Source organism: Ostrinia nubilalis, chromosome 11, assembly GCF_963855985.1.
Source record: "Ostrinia nubilalis chromosome 11, ilOstNubi1.1, whole genome shotgun sequence".
Lineage (NCBI taxonomy): Eukaryota > Metazoa > Arthropoda > Insecta > Lepidoptera > Crambidae > Ostrinia > Ostrinia nubilalis.
Window position 1 is genome coordinate 14,355,683 of NC_087098.1, and position 16,794 is coordinate 14,372,476.

Below are 16,794 nucleotides of genomic sequence, written 5' to 3' on the forward strand. Positions count from 1 at the left end.
CGAATGATCCAGCTCGTTGCATCAATTTGCATTATTTTCCCCAATAGTTGTTTAAAGCTGTTTAATTGGAAGTTAATTAATGCCTCTTTAACACGACTCGTACCAGATGAGACCTGCCAAATTCATGATATGCGTTGATTTTTGTTTGCTGATAAATTACGAGTTTAATGGCTTTATTTTAGTAGAAATCGTTGATGAAAATAAATATTTAAAAAGAACAGATAACTGTCGCTAGCCAGTATGAGGCTGTTTTCTATTTACTCAATTTTTAATGGCATGCCATATCAGTGGTTGTAAACTCCGCTCTAATGCGTGTCGACAGCGGACCAGTGCGTGATATTGCTAATATGATAATACAAAACTCAGGTATTTCCTACGGACGCGTCTATTTGTCTTCAAATAAAGACTTCCCGTAAAGAACCACGCATGTTTTATGTGAAAACGTTGGAAACTACCCAAAAGGGACTGATTAGGATTTGCCCGTTTTGATCCCAGCTAAAAGGGCTTCCCAAAACGTAAAGGACTCATATTTTATTTTCTGCCAGGATGCCGTAGTTTCGTAGCTATCCCTGAGGGCTTATACTGAAGAGTTTGTTTGAGTTATTGTATTGCACGTCAAGCAACTAACTGTGTTTGCGTAGATTCTATGCTATTGGATATGGACAGGGATTATTCAATCTCATGTTCATTGTCAAAAATATTATATCGCTAGCATTTTAACTCTTTAAATGTTGGCATATGAAGTATCTGATTAGTATTATGTGGTCCAAAGTGGTAACACAATGCAATATGTAGGAACAAGAAGACACTGCGAAAAACTATAAAGATTTAGCTTCATCCTTATCAAGAAATCAATGCACGGTCCTTATTAGTAGCGATAGATTTAGATATTGGAAGATATTTTTGCGGCAAACCTAATCTTAGAACTGAGCCACACGTGTCGGCTAGCCTGATATTCTAACCCAGATTATTTTCACATGAAAAGGCAACATAACTGTTCCCTGCATCCCTTGTTTGGGTTAGGCAATTAGTAATATTCGAAATAGAATCGCGGTCGAGTAAAAATACTCGTTAAAAATACACCAGATTCGGAATGTTCGGATAGCAGCGCGATTATGAATTCATATCTACACCTGAGACTGAACATTTTGGTTGCAAAAACGCACCTGTTCCAACCATATAAGGACCAGTGTTTAGCTTGATTTGACGTGTGTCGTACGACCCCGACATTAGCATTGAAAGTTAAGTAATATCTGTGGGTTTACTGCGCATCGTTTGAGTCTAGTTTTTATTACCCGTTACGCGTGGGCGAGTTTTTAATAATGCAGGCAGATGCAGTTGGTTCACATACGTTACGTTTTTGGATGAGGCATAATCCATTATTCCCGCAGCGTCGTGTGTTGCATATAGGTGTTATAATATTGATTAAATAAGCAGCTCGATCCTTCTCCATACAAATAAATAAATATCAACTACTCAGTGATGTGGTGTACTTTGTTTGAAAGCTCCTCAAGATTTTCGTTATTCTGCATAATATCGACTCTACAAAGTGCCCTTTGTCTTCAAAAAGTGCCTTACTTAACTGACCACCCTGAATGTTGTCTGCCTTATATCTTAACGACGCCTACCTGTACAAGGCTCTTTAGGACCAAAGTTTTGAATCTCATCGCAGTAATTTCAAAAGCTTCGCTGCCACTTGAAATTTTCTAGTGCCATTTGAATGCAGAGATATTTTTTTATCCTCAACGAGGAAGCTCTTGACCTGTATCTCACCTTTTGGTAACTGATGATCAGGCCGAAGGTGAAAGCGAACTTCACCCTGAATCCTCAAACCACGAAGGAACTGGCTATCTTACCTCTAACTGCCGGAACACAACATGCATTTTTCGTGAATGAGATAACATGAGTCCGTGGATTTAACTAGTACCTAAGTACATAGTGTATTTAAGTTATGTAGAGCTAGACTTTGCTTTCCCATGCGTCCAGCCGGCCAAAGCTACTGGGTTTACATCCATTGTGATCTTATCAAGGCGAATTTATATTGGCCCGGGCCAGGGCAAAACATGGCTTAAGATAAAGAAACAAGGTGAATTGTTCGCTCAATTTATGCGGGGAACGATAACGTCAGCATTACCGTTAACTACGTCACTGTCGAATGTCTTGGTGACGTATTGTGGATCGGATTTGTTTGGGCAGCTTTTGTTCCGATTTTATTTAGCCCGCATTGTCCTGGCATTCGTCTATCTATATCTATACTCCATAGATAGGAGGGTCAAGTTGAATTTGATTCAGAGAAGTCATTATTTCTTACAAGTACAGGAAGAGAAGTATTCTTGATCCATGAGTTTAATACGATATCGCACAATCGTTTATGACTTTCCAATTGCCCAATTTTATGAGGACTGCTTTATACTTTGGTAGTATTTGCTGCTACTAAAAAATAATAATATCATTTGCTTTTATGGCACTTTGCCACTAAAAAGTTATAGGTATTTGACTGAAAACTAAAGTTTAATGAGTTTTTGGGGTAATGAGAGATTTTTAGAAAAGTTGTGCATTTTTTCGCTATGTCAACTACACAATTTGGATGCTTTTATGTGCGAAATGAACACCTATTGCTTCGAAATTTCCTCCTGATCTGATGATGCAGTCAAAAGAAGGCCATGAAAAAAACTTATTTCATAATCTCATTTTACTTTCACTTGCTTTACTTATTGCGTGCGATTGCAAAGCATTGTCAACTGTTAAGTGTTTTGATTAAAAGCAGAGATTCGCGATCTGTGTTCGCGATCAATTACTGTTCTTAATTGATAATAAATAATTATATTAATTACCTAGGATCCATTTCATCTTGCCGAGATCAGAAACACGGAGTGTGTTATTCACCAACTCGACACAGGAGACTGGACATAAGTGTGTCCAGTTGGTGAAACTCAAAATTAGTATCAATTATTATTTCGTCATCTGGACACGCCAAGAAATTAAAGCATAGTCGGTGAAATCATAAAAGTTGTTATAGTATTTAAGTAAAAATCTTAAGTGTGTCCAAATGACGAAATAATAAGTGATACTTTGAGTTGACCAACACTAGACACAAGTGTGTCCAGTTTCTTGTGTCGAGTTATTCAATAACTATGGAGTTCCTAATGTTAGTTTCTAGACAGAAATAATGACTTGCTGGCGGTTTTGTCGGTTACAGTTAATTCTAAACCAAAATATGTAAGTTTGAATTAATTGTACTGTTTAGGACTGCTTACACTTAAAAAATTAGATCAACAAACTATCAGTTAAATGTTTATTTTTTGATGCTGCATTCTGATTTATTTTCCCAGTAAAGAAGCCGGTAAAAGTTAAATTGACAATGAAAGTACTGAATATACTTACATTATTAAGATTCAATAAATATGTAGGTATGCACTTTGATTGACTGTGACATGCTAGTTATTCATTTTTTGTTATAATATTTTTAGTTTTTTTTATTATTTACAACTGACGGAGAAGTATTTATTAAGATTTTTTTTCTAGAGAGTTTTTTCGACGTCGTAGTTCCTTCATAAGCGCTTGCGTTGTATATGAAATCTGATTCAGGTTCGGTTTCCTAAAAAGGGAAATACTTACATGAAAAAGTAATTAGTTTCACGTTTACTAGATTAGTAATAAAAAGGAGCGATAAGACCACGCAACAAACGGTCATTGTAACTTTAATAACTAGCGTACTATCACGTCAAGTGCTGGAAAAAATTGTACCTAAAGGGTAAAGAAATAAGATTTACCAATTTGTGGAAAGAAATAAAATTTTACTTACCTGAAAAAGAAAATCGCATTTGACCCAAATCAGGGATCTGTATTGTTGTAGATCTTATATTTCTGAAGTTGGTTCCATTTAGAAGCAATTCTTTTCTAACAACGGCTTTGTGCCTGGGGGCCAGTCATTAGATAGCCCAACTATTTTTAGGTCGTGATAACAGATGGCATCGCAATTAGGTAGTAGACTGTTATCAGGGTGACAATCAAGATAATTAATTAATGGAGAATGTTTCGTTTTCTATTTTCGAACGAAAAGGAAAGCTATTAGAATCTAAATTATTATTCTGGTTTTCGGGCACACTGATGAATGGTTCGCGGACTACACTTAAAAACTCAAGTGTAGTCCATCTGTGAGTTACGTCCCCGCGCAATACAAAAATGCTTGTGCAAGTATGAACGTTGTATCTGCATGTATTGGTTAGGGTGTTCATGTGCACAAGCTTAATGCTTACTTACTTCGGTTCGGAAGTCCAAAAGTATTTTACCTATTATTTATGCCTGTTTGCAAACAAAAGTTTTACGCATTCACGGGTCACTTGCTATAGCAATTACTTGTGTAGGGAAGTAATGGGATCAACCGGGACCGCCAATAAAGCTTGGGTAAGTCGAAGGAGAGCCAAACTGTGGACGGATCGGGAAGTATTTGAGAGGATTTATTATTTATACAAAGGAATAAGTCATGGGAAACGTGTTCGGGTGAGATCGAAGACAAATTGGGGCTACGGGAAAAATATTCGGGCGCTTCTGTTTTTTCGTGGGAAATTATTTAGCTCCCTCAAACGGCTCTCAGTTATAAGTTTGGTTTCATTCCTTGATAAGCCAAATAAATTAAATTCTGTAATGATTTCCAGTTTGATTAAGACAGTACAGACTTGCATCAATCTCGTTAAGTGTTCTGAAGCTGAAATAAGCTTAACTTTTTAAGGTGAAGCACTTACAGGGCAGATAATGTACCATCTTAGACTGCATCTTACTTATAGCCTGACCAGGAACATAAAAACCCTGGCATAGAGGCGCGTCAATTGCATTTGATAGTGCAACACTGAGTACAGTCGTACCTGTGTTAAATTAATAGGCTAACTTTATGTATCAGGATTCAGGATTAGGGGCTAATTTGATATTTTCACAAATTAACGAAAAAATATTATTATAGGTAACCTGGTTTAAATAAATTAAATGAAACCATCAATCGAGTTAGTAGGATTTATTTTATTATTCATCAATAATCAAATTCAGAACTTGAATGTTCAACTGCAATGTCTGCTCATGAACGCTTCAAACTCGGTACTTCTTTCCCAATTCCATAAAATTCAACACTTAGAAAGTGACAAAAACTTTAAAATAGGTATTTGAAACAAACCACAGCTAATTTTCATAGTGGACTGTACTATACGATAAACATGTCAGTCAATTTGACAACCTTTGTCGGAAACATTATTCAATGAAAATATTGTCCGAACCCTTAGTATTTCTCTTCGACAAATATTTTAACACATTGTGAACCACTTTTCTTTCAAGACTATAAAAAGATTTTAGCATTTTAATTCACAAAATCAATTGCGCACATTTAAAATAAAGTTTGTTTACACTTTGACAGCAATAGACTGACATGCAAGGTGACATGTCAATGAAGTTTTCAGTTACTGTTGCCATTAAAAGAAATTAGTACCATTAGTTTTCCGCAACATGGCGAGGGTTTTTATGTTCCTGGTCAGGCTATAACACTAGGTGCGATTGCGGTCCTTGCGGCGATGCTTCTTTTTATACATGAAAAGGCAGGTTGCGGTCAAAACCTTCCTTTTCATGTTTTATGCATGAAGCATCTTTTCTAGTTGTAATATGTTCAAAAGTTTACAGTAAAAATATTAGTAATCTGATGTTTTGAAGGTGACTGCATCTAGCGATCTCTGAATTGAATCTAAATTAATGTCGTTTAAAGATCGTTTTCCCGATGTAGAGTCAACAACGAAATGTAGTCACAACCCGTTCGATACATACATTTAATTAATTATAATTAATATTGTACGTTACGTCACAATATATCCGTCCTTCACGGTCCTTGCTTCGGAATCACGAGGTTCATTAATATTTGCGGAGCACCGTATCATTTGCAGACCTCAAATACTGCACGATGTGTGTCATCGTTAATACCAGTGTTTGTGAACAAGCGAGATATTATTATGATATGCACTGAGATAGGTAGAGGACGATTTGTCTTTGTTAGGTGGTTACAAACCTACACTCAATTCTTATAATCGGTGTGTGATTCAAGGATGTGTGTGTCGGTCATTAGTTTTATTTTCGAGGTCCTGGTTAGTCACAAAACCAAGTCACTGTTGACTTTTATCACAATAATATAAAGGCGAAAGTTTGTAAGTATGTTACTTCTTCACGTGTAAACGGCTGGAGCGTTTTAATAAAATTTGGTAAGGAATTAGCTGACACCCTGGATTAACACATAGGCTACGTTTTACCGGGAGTAACACCGCATCGCGAAGCACAGCTAGTTTATTTAAATAATAGTTTGGTTACGACTTATTAACAGTGTTCATAAACTTCAAGAGACGTTAATAAAATACAATAAAATTACTTAAAATCAACTATAACTTACGTAAGGTCTTAACCTTAACTTATAACCATCAATCTAAAGTTCTAAACTATCCAAAACTATAGTAACCTATTGTTGATGAGCACCTTCATGCTGTATAACGTAGAGCTGGCTAGCTGGAACCGCTATGATAGAACTGTCATTTATATTCAAATGTGATGTTGTCTTTAGCTGTGTAATGGCTGTGCCGAACTCTCTATTGTAAATATTCTACGTGTGCTTTGATACCAATATATTTATTATGTTACTACCAACCACTGTGTTTATTGCTCTGTAGCGGACTTAATATATCCCTAACACCTATGAGCGCCTTAAGAGCAAAACACTTAGTTCTAGCTGCTAAAGCCATTATCAAAATGGATTGTTTCACTTTGCCACTTAACGTAAATGTTAAAGTTAAAGGTTTCTTTATTATTATGACTTGTAAAGGTTTGAAGCTCACAGTGATGTCGTACAATCCCTTTAGCGAGGGAAAGTGCAATTGCAACTTGCACGCTTGCATCATCCGAGACTGGTCCGGGCGCATAGCGCGAGTGAATCCTACTTGCTAAGTAAGTTTACCACTTTATCGCCCGTATTCACAAACATTACTATGAGGTCTCACAGTGCGCGTGGACGCACAGGGTGACACATGAAACGATCACAGAGCTCTATTCAACGCTGTGCGTTCGATTTGCTGCTTTACTTAAGCAAGCAGCGTTTGTGAATACGGGCGTATATCTGGCACTTGCCCTATACGAGAGGGTAAATATGCAATCCTTTTTGGATACTGTTAAATGAGACACAGATTAGTCCAACAATGCACAGGTCACCATTTGTGCCGTGATTAAGTTTTTTTTTAAAATAACCAATTTGTAGCTAGCAGTAATCGTGTGTTATACATACTTTTTGGGCGGAATTTTTATCGAAAAAATTACCTATTGTAAAACATCAGAATTGTAAAACGTAATTAAAATTTGGGATTACATTTTTTCGTCGTAAATAATAAGCCGTTGTAAAATAACGCCAACTAAAGGATCACTTGGAAATCAACATAGGTTGTTGTATTTTAAGTAGGTAGTAAGTTATCCCGACGATGTTATATTGATAAATACAACCTCCTCTACCAATTAAACTGAGTTAAAAATCCTAAAGGTATTTAAGACTTGATTATCTTGAGTTAAAGCGGAGCTTAATCACTTAACACTTATCAAAGCTTTACAAACTTTAGCTTTTAAGATAAACTTTCTACTTCTAATTAAAGACTGAAAATCTGTGGCCTCATTAACCCATTTTATGAAGTGGTGTATGACAACACATAGACAGTTTAAAACAAATAGCCAACATAACATCGAAAATCCAGCAGTTTGTTTGATTGGCAGTTAATTTAACTTTGTTTTAATTAACGTTTACTTCCAATCAAGGCAGCTTACAGATACGGGTGGTGGTGATAATAAATTCACAAATTGAGTGCGAAACCGAACCGAACATTCTGTTCAAACTATTTTACTATGTTTACTAAACTGCAAAACCGTAGAACTAGCTTTCAAATATATTTTTTATGTTATGACTGAATGAAATAAAAAATCCATGTTTGCATAATAGATATGAGACCTATTCTGTTCTGTCAAATATTCAACCAATCACATGCTTGAATTTACGCAAGTTTGAATTAAAGTTAGAAGTTTATTTTCTATAATAACAGAGGGAGGATATGCAATTTTTATGAGTAAAGAGAGAGTCTCTCTCTCTAATGAGTGAGACTCAATGTTAAAATATGATAACAGTGACTTTTCACCAGCAAGCTTAGAAATAAATGGTTTTTACAAAACCAATCTATGTTCTTCTGTTTCATTTCGTTGCGGGTCCAATGACAGTTTAACTTTCCCCCGCCCCGGGATAAACTTGACCTTCACTGGTTGGGTTTTTATTGGCGGTCAAGCTGTAGATCCTGGCTACACAGGAGTTGCAGTGGTGGGAAAGAGTGGTGGGAATAGTCCCGTAAAACCAATCTGATTCGTGTTTTGCTGCATCTAAAATTGTATCGTTCACCGATTTTAACTTAATAATACGGGTTTGCCTAACAAATACAAAACGATAGCATTTCATATCGGATAGCATATTATTGTACCAGCTAATTGTTTACCCGAATGTGACGCATTCTAAATTAACTGCATTTGTACGCTATGCGCCAATAATTTAGGTATTGTTTATGTATTATGAAATTGATAGTAATAATATTAAACGCAGTAATGCATAAAACATTTTATGTTGCCGCCGTATTATAGGATTTGTCATAACGTTTAAGTGTACATTAACCGACCTATTTATCAAATCCTATCCATACAGTGTTATAAATGTGCAAGTAATTCTGTTCGGACGGACCTTTTTAAGCTTGAACCACGATTTTGATGGATATAGAGATAGTTCATTTAGCCTAGGCGCAGACCACCGACTTTTAGTCTGCCGATAGTTGGACCCGATTTTAATTTGTATGAAGAATCGGCCGATATCAAATCGGTGTACTGTGCGCACTTTCATACATCTCCCTACTGATTAACAGCCCGACCCAACTATCGGCCAACTATGAGTCAGTGGTCTGCGCCTAGGGTTAGTCTCCACAGCAGAAGGACGATCCTCTTTAAAGTCTCTACCAGAGGCAAAAGAGAGCATTTGGTTGGCCTACACTCCTCAGTCTCACGCTAGACAGACGGGTTGAGGAGGCCTGAAGTTCGTATATTTCTTTCTGGTGGAATTATGTGAGGTATATTTAAGTTTAATTATTTTGTTTCCAGTTTCGACGTGTGGCGCGAGTTCCCCGACCGCATAGTGGGGTTTCCGTCCAGGCTGCACGTATGGGACAACGTGACCAGCTCCTGGCGGTACCACAGCGAGTGGACCAACCAGATATCCATGGTGAGTTGGGAGTTATGACGTCGTGGTCGTCTTAAGTCGCTGACGTAGCCCGCCGGATTAGCATGTTGAAGTGGCAATGGGCAGGGCACATAGTACGCAGATGGTTGATGGGACAGCAAGGTTCTGGAGTGGAGGCCTATGTTCAGCAGTGGACGTCCTGTGGCTGAAATGATGATGATGAAGTCGTCTAAACCAAATGCCGTCCATATCGCTTATAGTCTCCCAAACGTATTTCCACAACGATTGATCCTGCGCTGCATGCAGGTGCTTCCCGCGAGCTTCACCAGATCGTCAGCTCACCTAGGCTTGCCCAAACTACGTCTTCTAACCCGGGATCGCGACTCGAGAACTTTTCTGGTTTTGTTTTGGTCAAACTTTAGCGATACTTTAGATAGGCTTCGGACATGTTTAATGTTATGATCTACTTCAATTCAGTTCTTAAAATGTTCGCAGTCATTGTGTCCTTATAATTTTTTCATTTAAACCGTTAAGAAGTAAATCGGATCCTATAAAAATCATTCGCGTGACTGCATACCGATTTGCAATTCCGTGACAGTCAGTAACCTCAGTATTTTTCTGACATACACTAAATTTTGTAAAATTGGACTTAAATATCACAAAAAATAGCAATTTTATTAACTTGTACCTGTCCTTTCTCCTGTCAATTATTGACCAACAATAATAAATTCACTTAGAGCCAGCACATAATATGTTAGCATCGGCGATTCAGCCGCTTTGTAGAAGCTGAATTCAGCGACCACTTGTTCCATACCGCACAAACGCGGTGATTGAGTTGCTTTTCGGAAGCTCGACGCAGCGCCAGTAGCTCGATTCCGGTACCGCTTCCATAGGCGTCTCTAGAGTTCTTTTTCAGGCGGGCTGGCCCCTGGTATGCCATGAATTAGTAATCTCAACTATCATCTTCAAATCAGTAACCCAACATCCCTGGGGAGCGTGCCACCCGTTATACATAATACACGCGCATGACCGCGTCCGAAAGCATGAAGGCGCGAAATTGCAATGTTGCATCGATAGAGTCCCAAAATTAGCCCTCTAATACAGGGTTTCCCATTTTTTTTTGCCAAGGAACCCTAATTGATTATACTTTTCCTAGCGGAACCCCCGTACTACTCCGCCCGTACGCCCTGCCCCTCTCTTGTGAGTAAACAAGTCGGTGCGAGCGAACAACGTCGGTCACGAAACGTGGGATAATATTTTTTACGGAACCCTTGCGGCCTTTCCACGGAACCCCAGGGTTCCGCGGACCACCATTCGGGAACCGCTGCTCTAATACATAAGTATTAAAAAAAATAGGATCAAGATGACATACGACTTTGAGATGAATCGTCAGCTAAAGTTGTGTGTTCAGTTCCCATGCGAGACATTGATCGACAATCAAAATATCTCCTATTAATGTTTTATTTTTCATTATCTACCAAACTGATGGATTTAAACATATATCAGTAGTATTATTTTTCTAATCATAGCTATTAAACAAGTTTCTTACCACTAAAATACTCCTATTTATAAGAGCTATTCTTAAAAGTACATTAAATTATTTTTTCATTTTTTAAATTAAAAGTTAATTTGTTATTGTCATTTTTTTTAGTTGTAATCACGCTCAATTATCGAACGATTCTGAATAATAACTTCAAGTAGGCAGGCACTATATTATTCAATTAGCGCTAGAAAAAAATCTGTGCGTAGCGTGTAGTGATAAATTATAGCAAATCATGTATTGATTTTAAAGTAAATCACGATAGTTACATGAATTAATTATGATCGTACGTTTCGCAGTGACAATTAGTGATATAATGAGGTAAGAAGTTAGGAAAGACCCAAAATCTAAATATTTATTCGTACGTATACGAGTAAAGGCCCTTTTCTTAGGGTACTTATACAGAGTAAAGGTTCGTATTTGAAACTGACACCTGAAGCTCGTTTCAAACTTTTGTGGAAGCTCAAGTTTCTCAAGTATTGACCGCTCAAAATTTGAACTAACTTAAAATAAGTAGGTAAATTCAATAATTATTATTTTCCAAAACAAAATACTAATTAATGACATAAACCCGAACAACTGCGCACCTCGCTGGATTGCGATTCTCCCTCCCACTTACCTAAAGATCTGACGCCCGTATTCACAAACATTACTATGAGGTCTCACAGTGCGCATGAATGGACAGGGTGACACACGAGCCAATCACAGAGCTCTAATTAACGCCGTGCGTTCGATTTGCTGTTTCACTTAAGCAATGTTTGTGAATACGGCCGTAAATGAAGCAGCAAATCGAAAGCACAGCGTTGAATAGAGCTCTGTGATTGGTTCGTGTGTCACCCTGTGCGTCTACGCGCACTGTAAGACCTCATAGTAATGTTTGTGAATACGGATGTGAGAATCGATCCTAAAGCCTTTTGAGTCGAGAGAGTCGTCTGGAGAGAAGCATACTAATATTTTAAAATGTTTGGAAAATGAAAATATTTTCGGCTTCCGCTTATATGATAAATTATTTGATAAAACGATAAAAAGAGCTGCCTAGGCTGTTAAATACATCATTAATATCATTAGTTAGGCTCATTTGTGACATAATTAATGCGGCCTTGTTTCGTTATTCTGTTCCAGTAATAGTTATAATAATTTATTAATAGTTGACTCTGCTGGATGTAGATTTAATATTATTAAAACTGTATGAAAAATATATTCTACTATTGGTCGTACAGTCAGCGTCAAATACTTAGTTCGTGACACCCAAAGTAGCCAAAAAGTTCGCAGCACGTCTTTGTTATCCTACTAATATAATAAATGCGAAAGTTTGGATGTCTGGATGTTTGTTACTCTTTCACGCAAAAACTACTGAACGGATTTTGTTGAAACTTTGCAGTATTATTGTTTATAACCCATATTAACTTATAGGCTATAATTTATGCCGATCTGTGACACTAAATTTCACCTGGGTGAAGCTGCGGGCAAAAGCTAGTAATTGGAATAAAGTTGTGTTGGGTACTTTGAATGTCACGAAGATGATGACTGTACAAATATGCTATAATTTTAAATTTAATAATTTTTCTTCGTGAAAGCAATATTTTATGTCTGTATTTAAAAACGATACATCAAGCAAGTGTAAATATTTTCCTCGTGTAACTTTTTGTTCATTTTGCTCGTTATAGCATATTCTTTGAATATTTAATGGACAGGTGTTGGCGATGCCACGACTAACGAACTTCCCCTTATGTTTTTAAGACTCAGATATCAGATTTTTATTTTTTAAATAGTAGGTAAGTATAGGTACTTGTTGAACACCTTCTATGGATTTTTAACAAGTCCTTGACTCAGGGTACAAAAATGTAGATCCAAAATTCAAACAAGTCTATGCAGTAACAGGGATTAATAATACCTCTTTTTTTCCACCACTGCAACTCCTGTACAGCCAGGATCTAAGTTTGACCACAGAATAATAATAAGTACTACGTACAGAAGTTTTACTTCGCGAAGGTATTTAAAAAAATGTATGCTCAATGTCATTAACAATATGGTGTAATTTAGCCTGTCTCAAGAGTCAAGCAACATTTTGTTGACAAACGTCAGTGATCGGCACTGCGCCGAAGCTATAGGGCTGACTTCGGTAAAATGATGTGACGTGAGGTGCCAAACTGCGGAAAATGGCGGAGGAAATACATGATTTAGCATGAATTATCATGAATAATATTAACTACTTATTTACCTCTCAGTGTCTTGAGGCAACTTAAAAAAGTACATTCTGTGTTTTTATTATTATTTAGGTAGTTAAATACTGCACAGTATTTAGTACACCATCACGCGTGCGTGAGTCAATGTTCGCTCGTATGTGACGCCTTGTCGAATAGTATCCTGTAGGTGGGGCCATCTTGCGTGTTTTGTTTTCGATGTAAACTCGCGGAGATGAACAGGCCTGGTTTGACTACCAATAAAACCCTACCAGTGTTTAGTAGCCTGGGGGATAAGTTCCTTTGTTCCCGTTGAGTTACAAGATTTTGTGTTACCACTGTTAGCCATAAAGTTTAACTTTTGATAGGTTTTGAGGAGAAGTTGAATTAAAATATAAGTTTATGTTGCAATTCATACAACAGAAAAGATTTAATTAATCCTTTCAAGAAGAAGATCCACATGTTTATTCACCTAAACGTGTGATTGTAAATTAAGTGGATGTTAACCATTTGCAGCTAGTAATAGAAGCTGTCAGGGACGCCTCCCAATCTTCCTGAGGTTGGCATTGTTAATACTTATGCGTAAAGAGGCTGACAAAAGTGACTGAGTTTGTTCTGCCAATTCTTAGCACCAGCCCATATGTTGTCCCGAAGCGGTGGTAGGGCAAGCTATATTTGTGACGTGTATAAGTGCCCTGAAAAGGGCCTATGTACTGAATAAACTATTTGAATTTGAATTATATTTCCAGTCACTTATGATTCGACGTGCCAATATTTTTTAAGATCTCTCCGCTTACAATCCGATCCAACCCATTCCAGGTATTAACAGGCGCAGCGTTCCATCACAAGATCTGGTCGTGGTACTACACGTACAAGATGCCCGGCGAGATCCGCCGCTGGGTGGACGAACACTTCAACTGTGAAGACATCGCCATGAACTTCCTCGTCGCTAATGTCACGAGAAAGCCGCCCATAAAGGTAATATTAGATCCTCACTTAGATGGTTGGCAGTCCACAACAGTACGTTTCTCTAGAAACTTCCTGCCCCGTACAACCAAACTGTGAAATGGACTGTCGTCTGCGGTGTTTCCGGACGGATACAACCTGCAAGCTTTCAAGAAGAAAGCGTATCTTCACCTTAAACAACGCGCCTGTAATGCTCCTGGGATTGCGGGTGTCTATGGGCGACGGTAATCACTTACCATCAGGTGATCCGTCTGCTCGTTTGCCTCCTGTCACATAAAAAAAAAATCTTTTTTGGCAATAATCCACTGGTTCTAGCAAATTGGAGATTTTTTTATCCACAACGAAGAAGCTCTTCGCCTGTATCTCACTGATATCATGTGATGATCAGGCCGAAGGTGGAAGCGAGCTTCAGCCGGAATCCTCAACCACGGGGAAACTGGCTATCTTACCACATAATTCTTTTTAGGGTTCCGTACCTCAAAAGGAAAAAACGGAACCCTTATAGGATCACTTTGTTGTCCGTCTGTCCGTCCGTCCGTCCGTCTGTCAAGACCCTTTTTCTCAGGAACGCGTGGAGGTATGAAGCTGAAATTTATATCAATTACTCAGGTCTACTGTCCCTTGAAGCTGTGAAAAAATCAAACTTCTAAGCCAACGCAATCAAAAGATACAGCCGTTTATGCCGCAAATTTTCGACACTTGCAAGGGAATCAAAACCTACAGGGTGCTTCCCGTGAACTCAGAATCTTGAAATTTGGTACGAAGCAACGTCTTATAGCATAGATAAAGGAAAAATTACGAAAACCATAAATTTTTAGTTACATCACATAATATATTTTTTTTTAATAATTTTAAACTTACTACCCATTTCCTCATAAACGCGTAGAGGTATTAAATTGAAATTCATACCAAATACTCAGGTCTATAATACCTTTAAGCTGTAACAAAATCAAACTTCTATGTCAACGCAATCAAAAGAAACAGCAATTTAAGCTGCATATTTTGAAACTCGCAAGTACTCGCAAGGGAATCAAAACCTAAAGGGTACTTCCAGTCGACCTAGAATCTTGAAATTTGGCATGAAGCAACGTTTTATAGCACACATAAAGGAAAAATTCCGAAAACCTTAAATTTTTAGTTACATTACAAAATATATATTTTTTAATAAATATAAACTTATTACTTTTTTCCTCATGAACGCGTAGAGCTATCAAGTTGAAATTCATATCAAATACTATAAAATAAAGGATTACTTAAACGATAAAGAGATCTTTGTCTTAAATTTATGCTCCTCCATCTTTCCCCATTGTAATGTTATGAATTTCATTTTGCAATAAAAATACCATAGTTATGACTCGATTGTCGTAATGAACGAACTTTGTAAACCTTGCAGGTTTGTACGGAACCCTCGGTGCGCGAGTCCGACTCGCACTTGGCCGGTTTTTTTTTGGTCATAAATCCTACTAGGATTTCATAAAAATGTATTCACAAATGTATAGCCATGATCCATCACCTAACCCCACAATCGTAGTTACAATTATTAAACGGTTAGACGTTCAGCTTTCTAGTTGAATGATGCATTAAACAATGTGTCGCATACTAGGCATTCAATCAAACGTCGGCGTGTATGAATTCTCAATTGAATTCATCTGTGCGTGTACACATATTTGTAGTAGGTAGTAGTAATACATTTTGTGAATAGGGATAAAAAGAAATAGAAGAGTTGTAGGAGATTTATGATAGGAATGGGATGGGATACCTTCGATAGAGCAGACTCCGCAGGACGGTCCAAGCTTGGTTCTTCTTTCACTTACACTTGAATTTTATTGGGTTGAGTTAACGCGCGAGAGGAATTATTTGAATTGGTTTATTTTGGATACTTATTTCGTATTAACGCCCAGATAGGTAGGCGAAGCGGCGCGTTGCAATGCGAGAGCGAGACTAAAGGTGGAAGTGAGAGGATAGGGAAAGGACTGTCAGAGTGAGTGATAGAGAATAGTGAGTGTGACATGAGTTTGAATTGTATGAGGTTTTAATGCTGACGCGTACAGGCCTATAAGATAATGTTAGATCCAGTTGTGTAAGTGGAGACTGTATGACCTGATGATGATGATTTTGAGATCTTTAATACAGACAAATTACTAAATTAAATTTAATACAGAATAATAAGAATATCGAATAACATCAAAAAGTAAAACTAAACAAAAAAGAACATTAATACAGCTATAGCGCTATATTAATTTAGGGCATCTTTCACTTGCTAATGGAACACATTTTCGTCATTCCAGGTGACCCCTCGAAAGAAGTTCAAATGTCCAGAGTGCACGAACACTGAGATGCTATCGGCAGACGCTCGCCACATGTCGCAGCGGTCAGCGTGCGTTGACCGCTTCGCAGCGATCTACGGCCGCATGGCTCTCCAACCGGTGGAGTTCAGAGCCGACCCACTGCAGTACCGAGAGACTGGCGCCGGCGTGCCACATCTATACCCCGACATCGGAGCGCTATAGGTATATTCTTAACGCAATGTGTCAACGCTCGGTGATGTTGGCGAAAGTTTTATTGTGGTAACCTTTTGGGCGCTCTAGTTTACAGAGTTGATGATGCAGAACAGCTGGATTCCTAAGTTTTTATCACTGTTGTGATATCACTTGTTTTATGAATGTGTGGTACCTTTATTGTACGTGGTATAATAAAGGTACCACACATGTATAAAAATCGAGAAACTAAAACCGTGAATCAAACTCTAAAAACAATACTAGAAAGCTCAAAATCAATTACTTTGCAAGATGAAGCACTTGCCGAATGCCTGGACATAACGTGTACATTAAGTAAAA

At 37.7% G+C, this 16,794-nt stretch overlaps 1 protein-coding gene across 1 annotated transcript in view; it reads left to right on the plus strand.

Moving 5' to 3' along the window:
* Positions 1-16,568, plus strand: part of LOC135076362 (exostosin-2) — a 35,536-nt gene extending 18,968 nt beyond the window's left edge. The window contains exons 5-7 of the mRNA XM_063970860.1: positions 9,190-9,310; positions 13,811-13,969; positions 16,246-16,568. Of these exons, the coding sequence (XP_063826930.1) occupies positions 9,190-9,310; positions 13,811-13,969; positions 16,246-16,467 (502 nt within the window). The 3' untranslated portion in view covers positions 16,468-16,568. The remainder of the gene's footprint in view (positions 1-9,189; positions 9,311-13,810; positions 13,970-16,245) is intronic.
* The last annotated feature ends 226 nt before the right edge of the window (positions 16,569-16,794 follow it).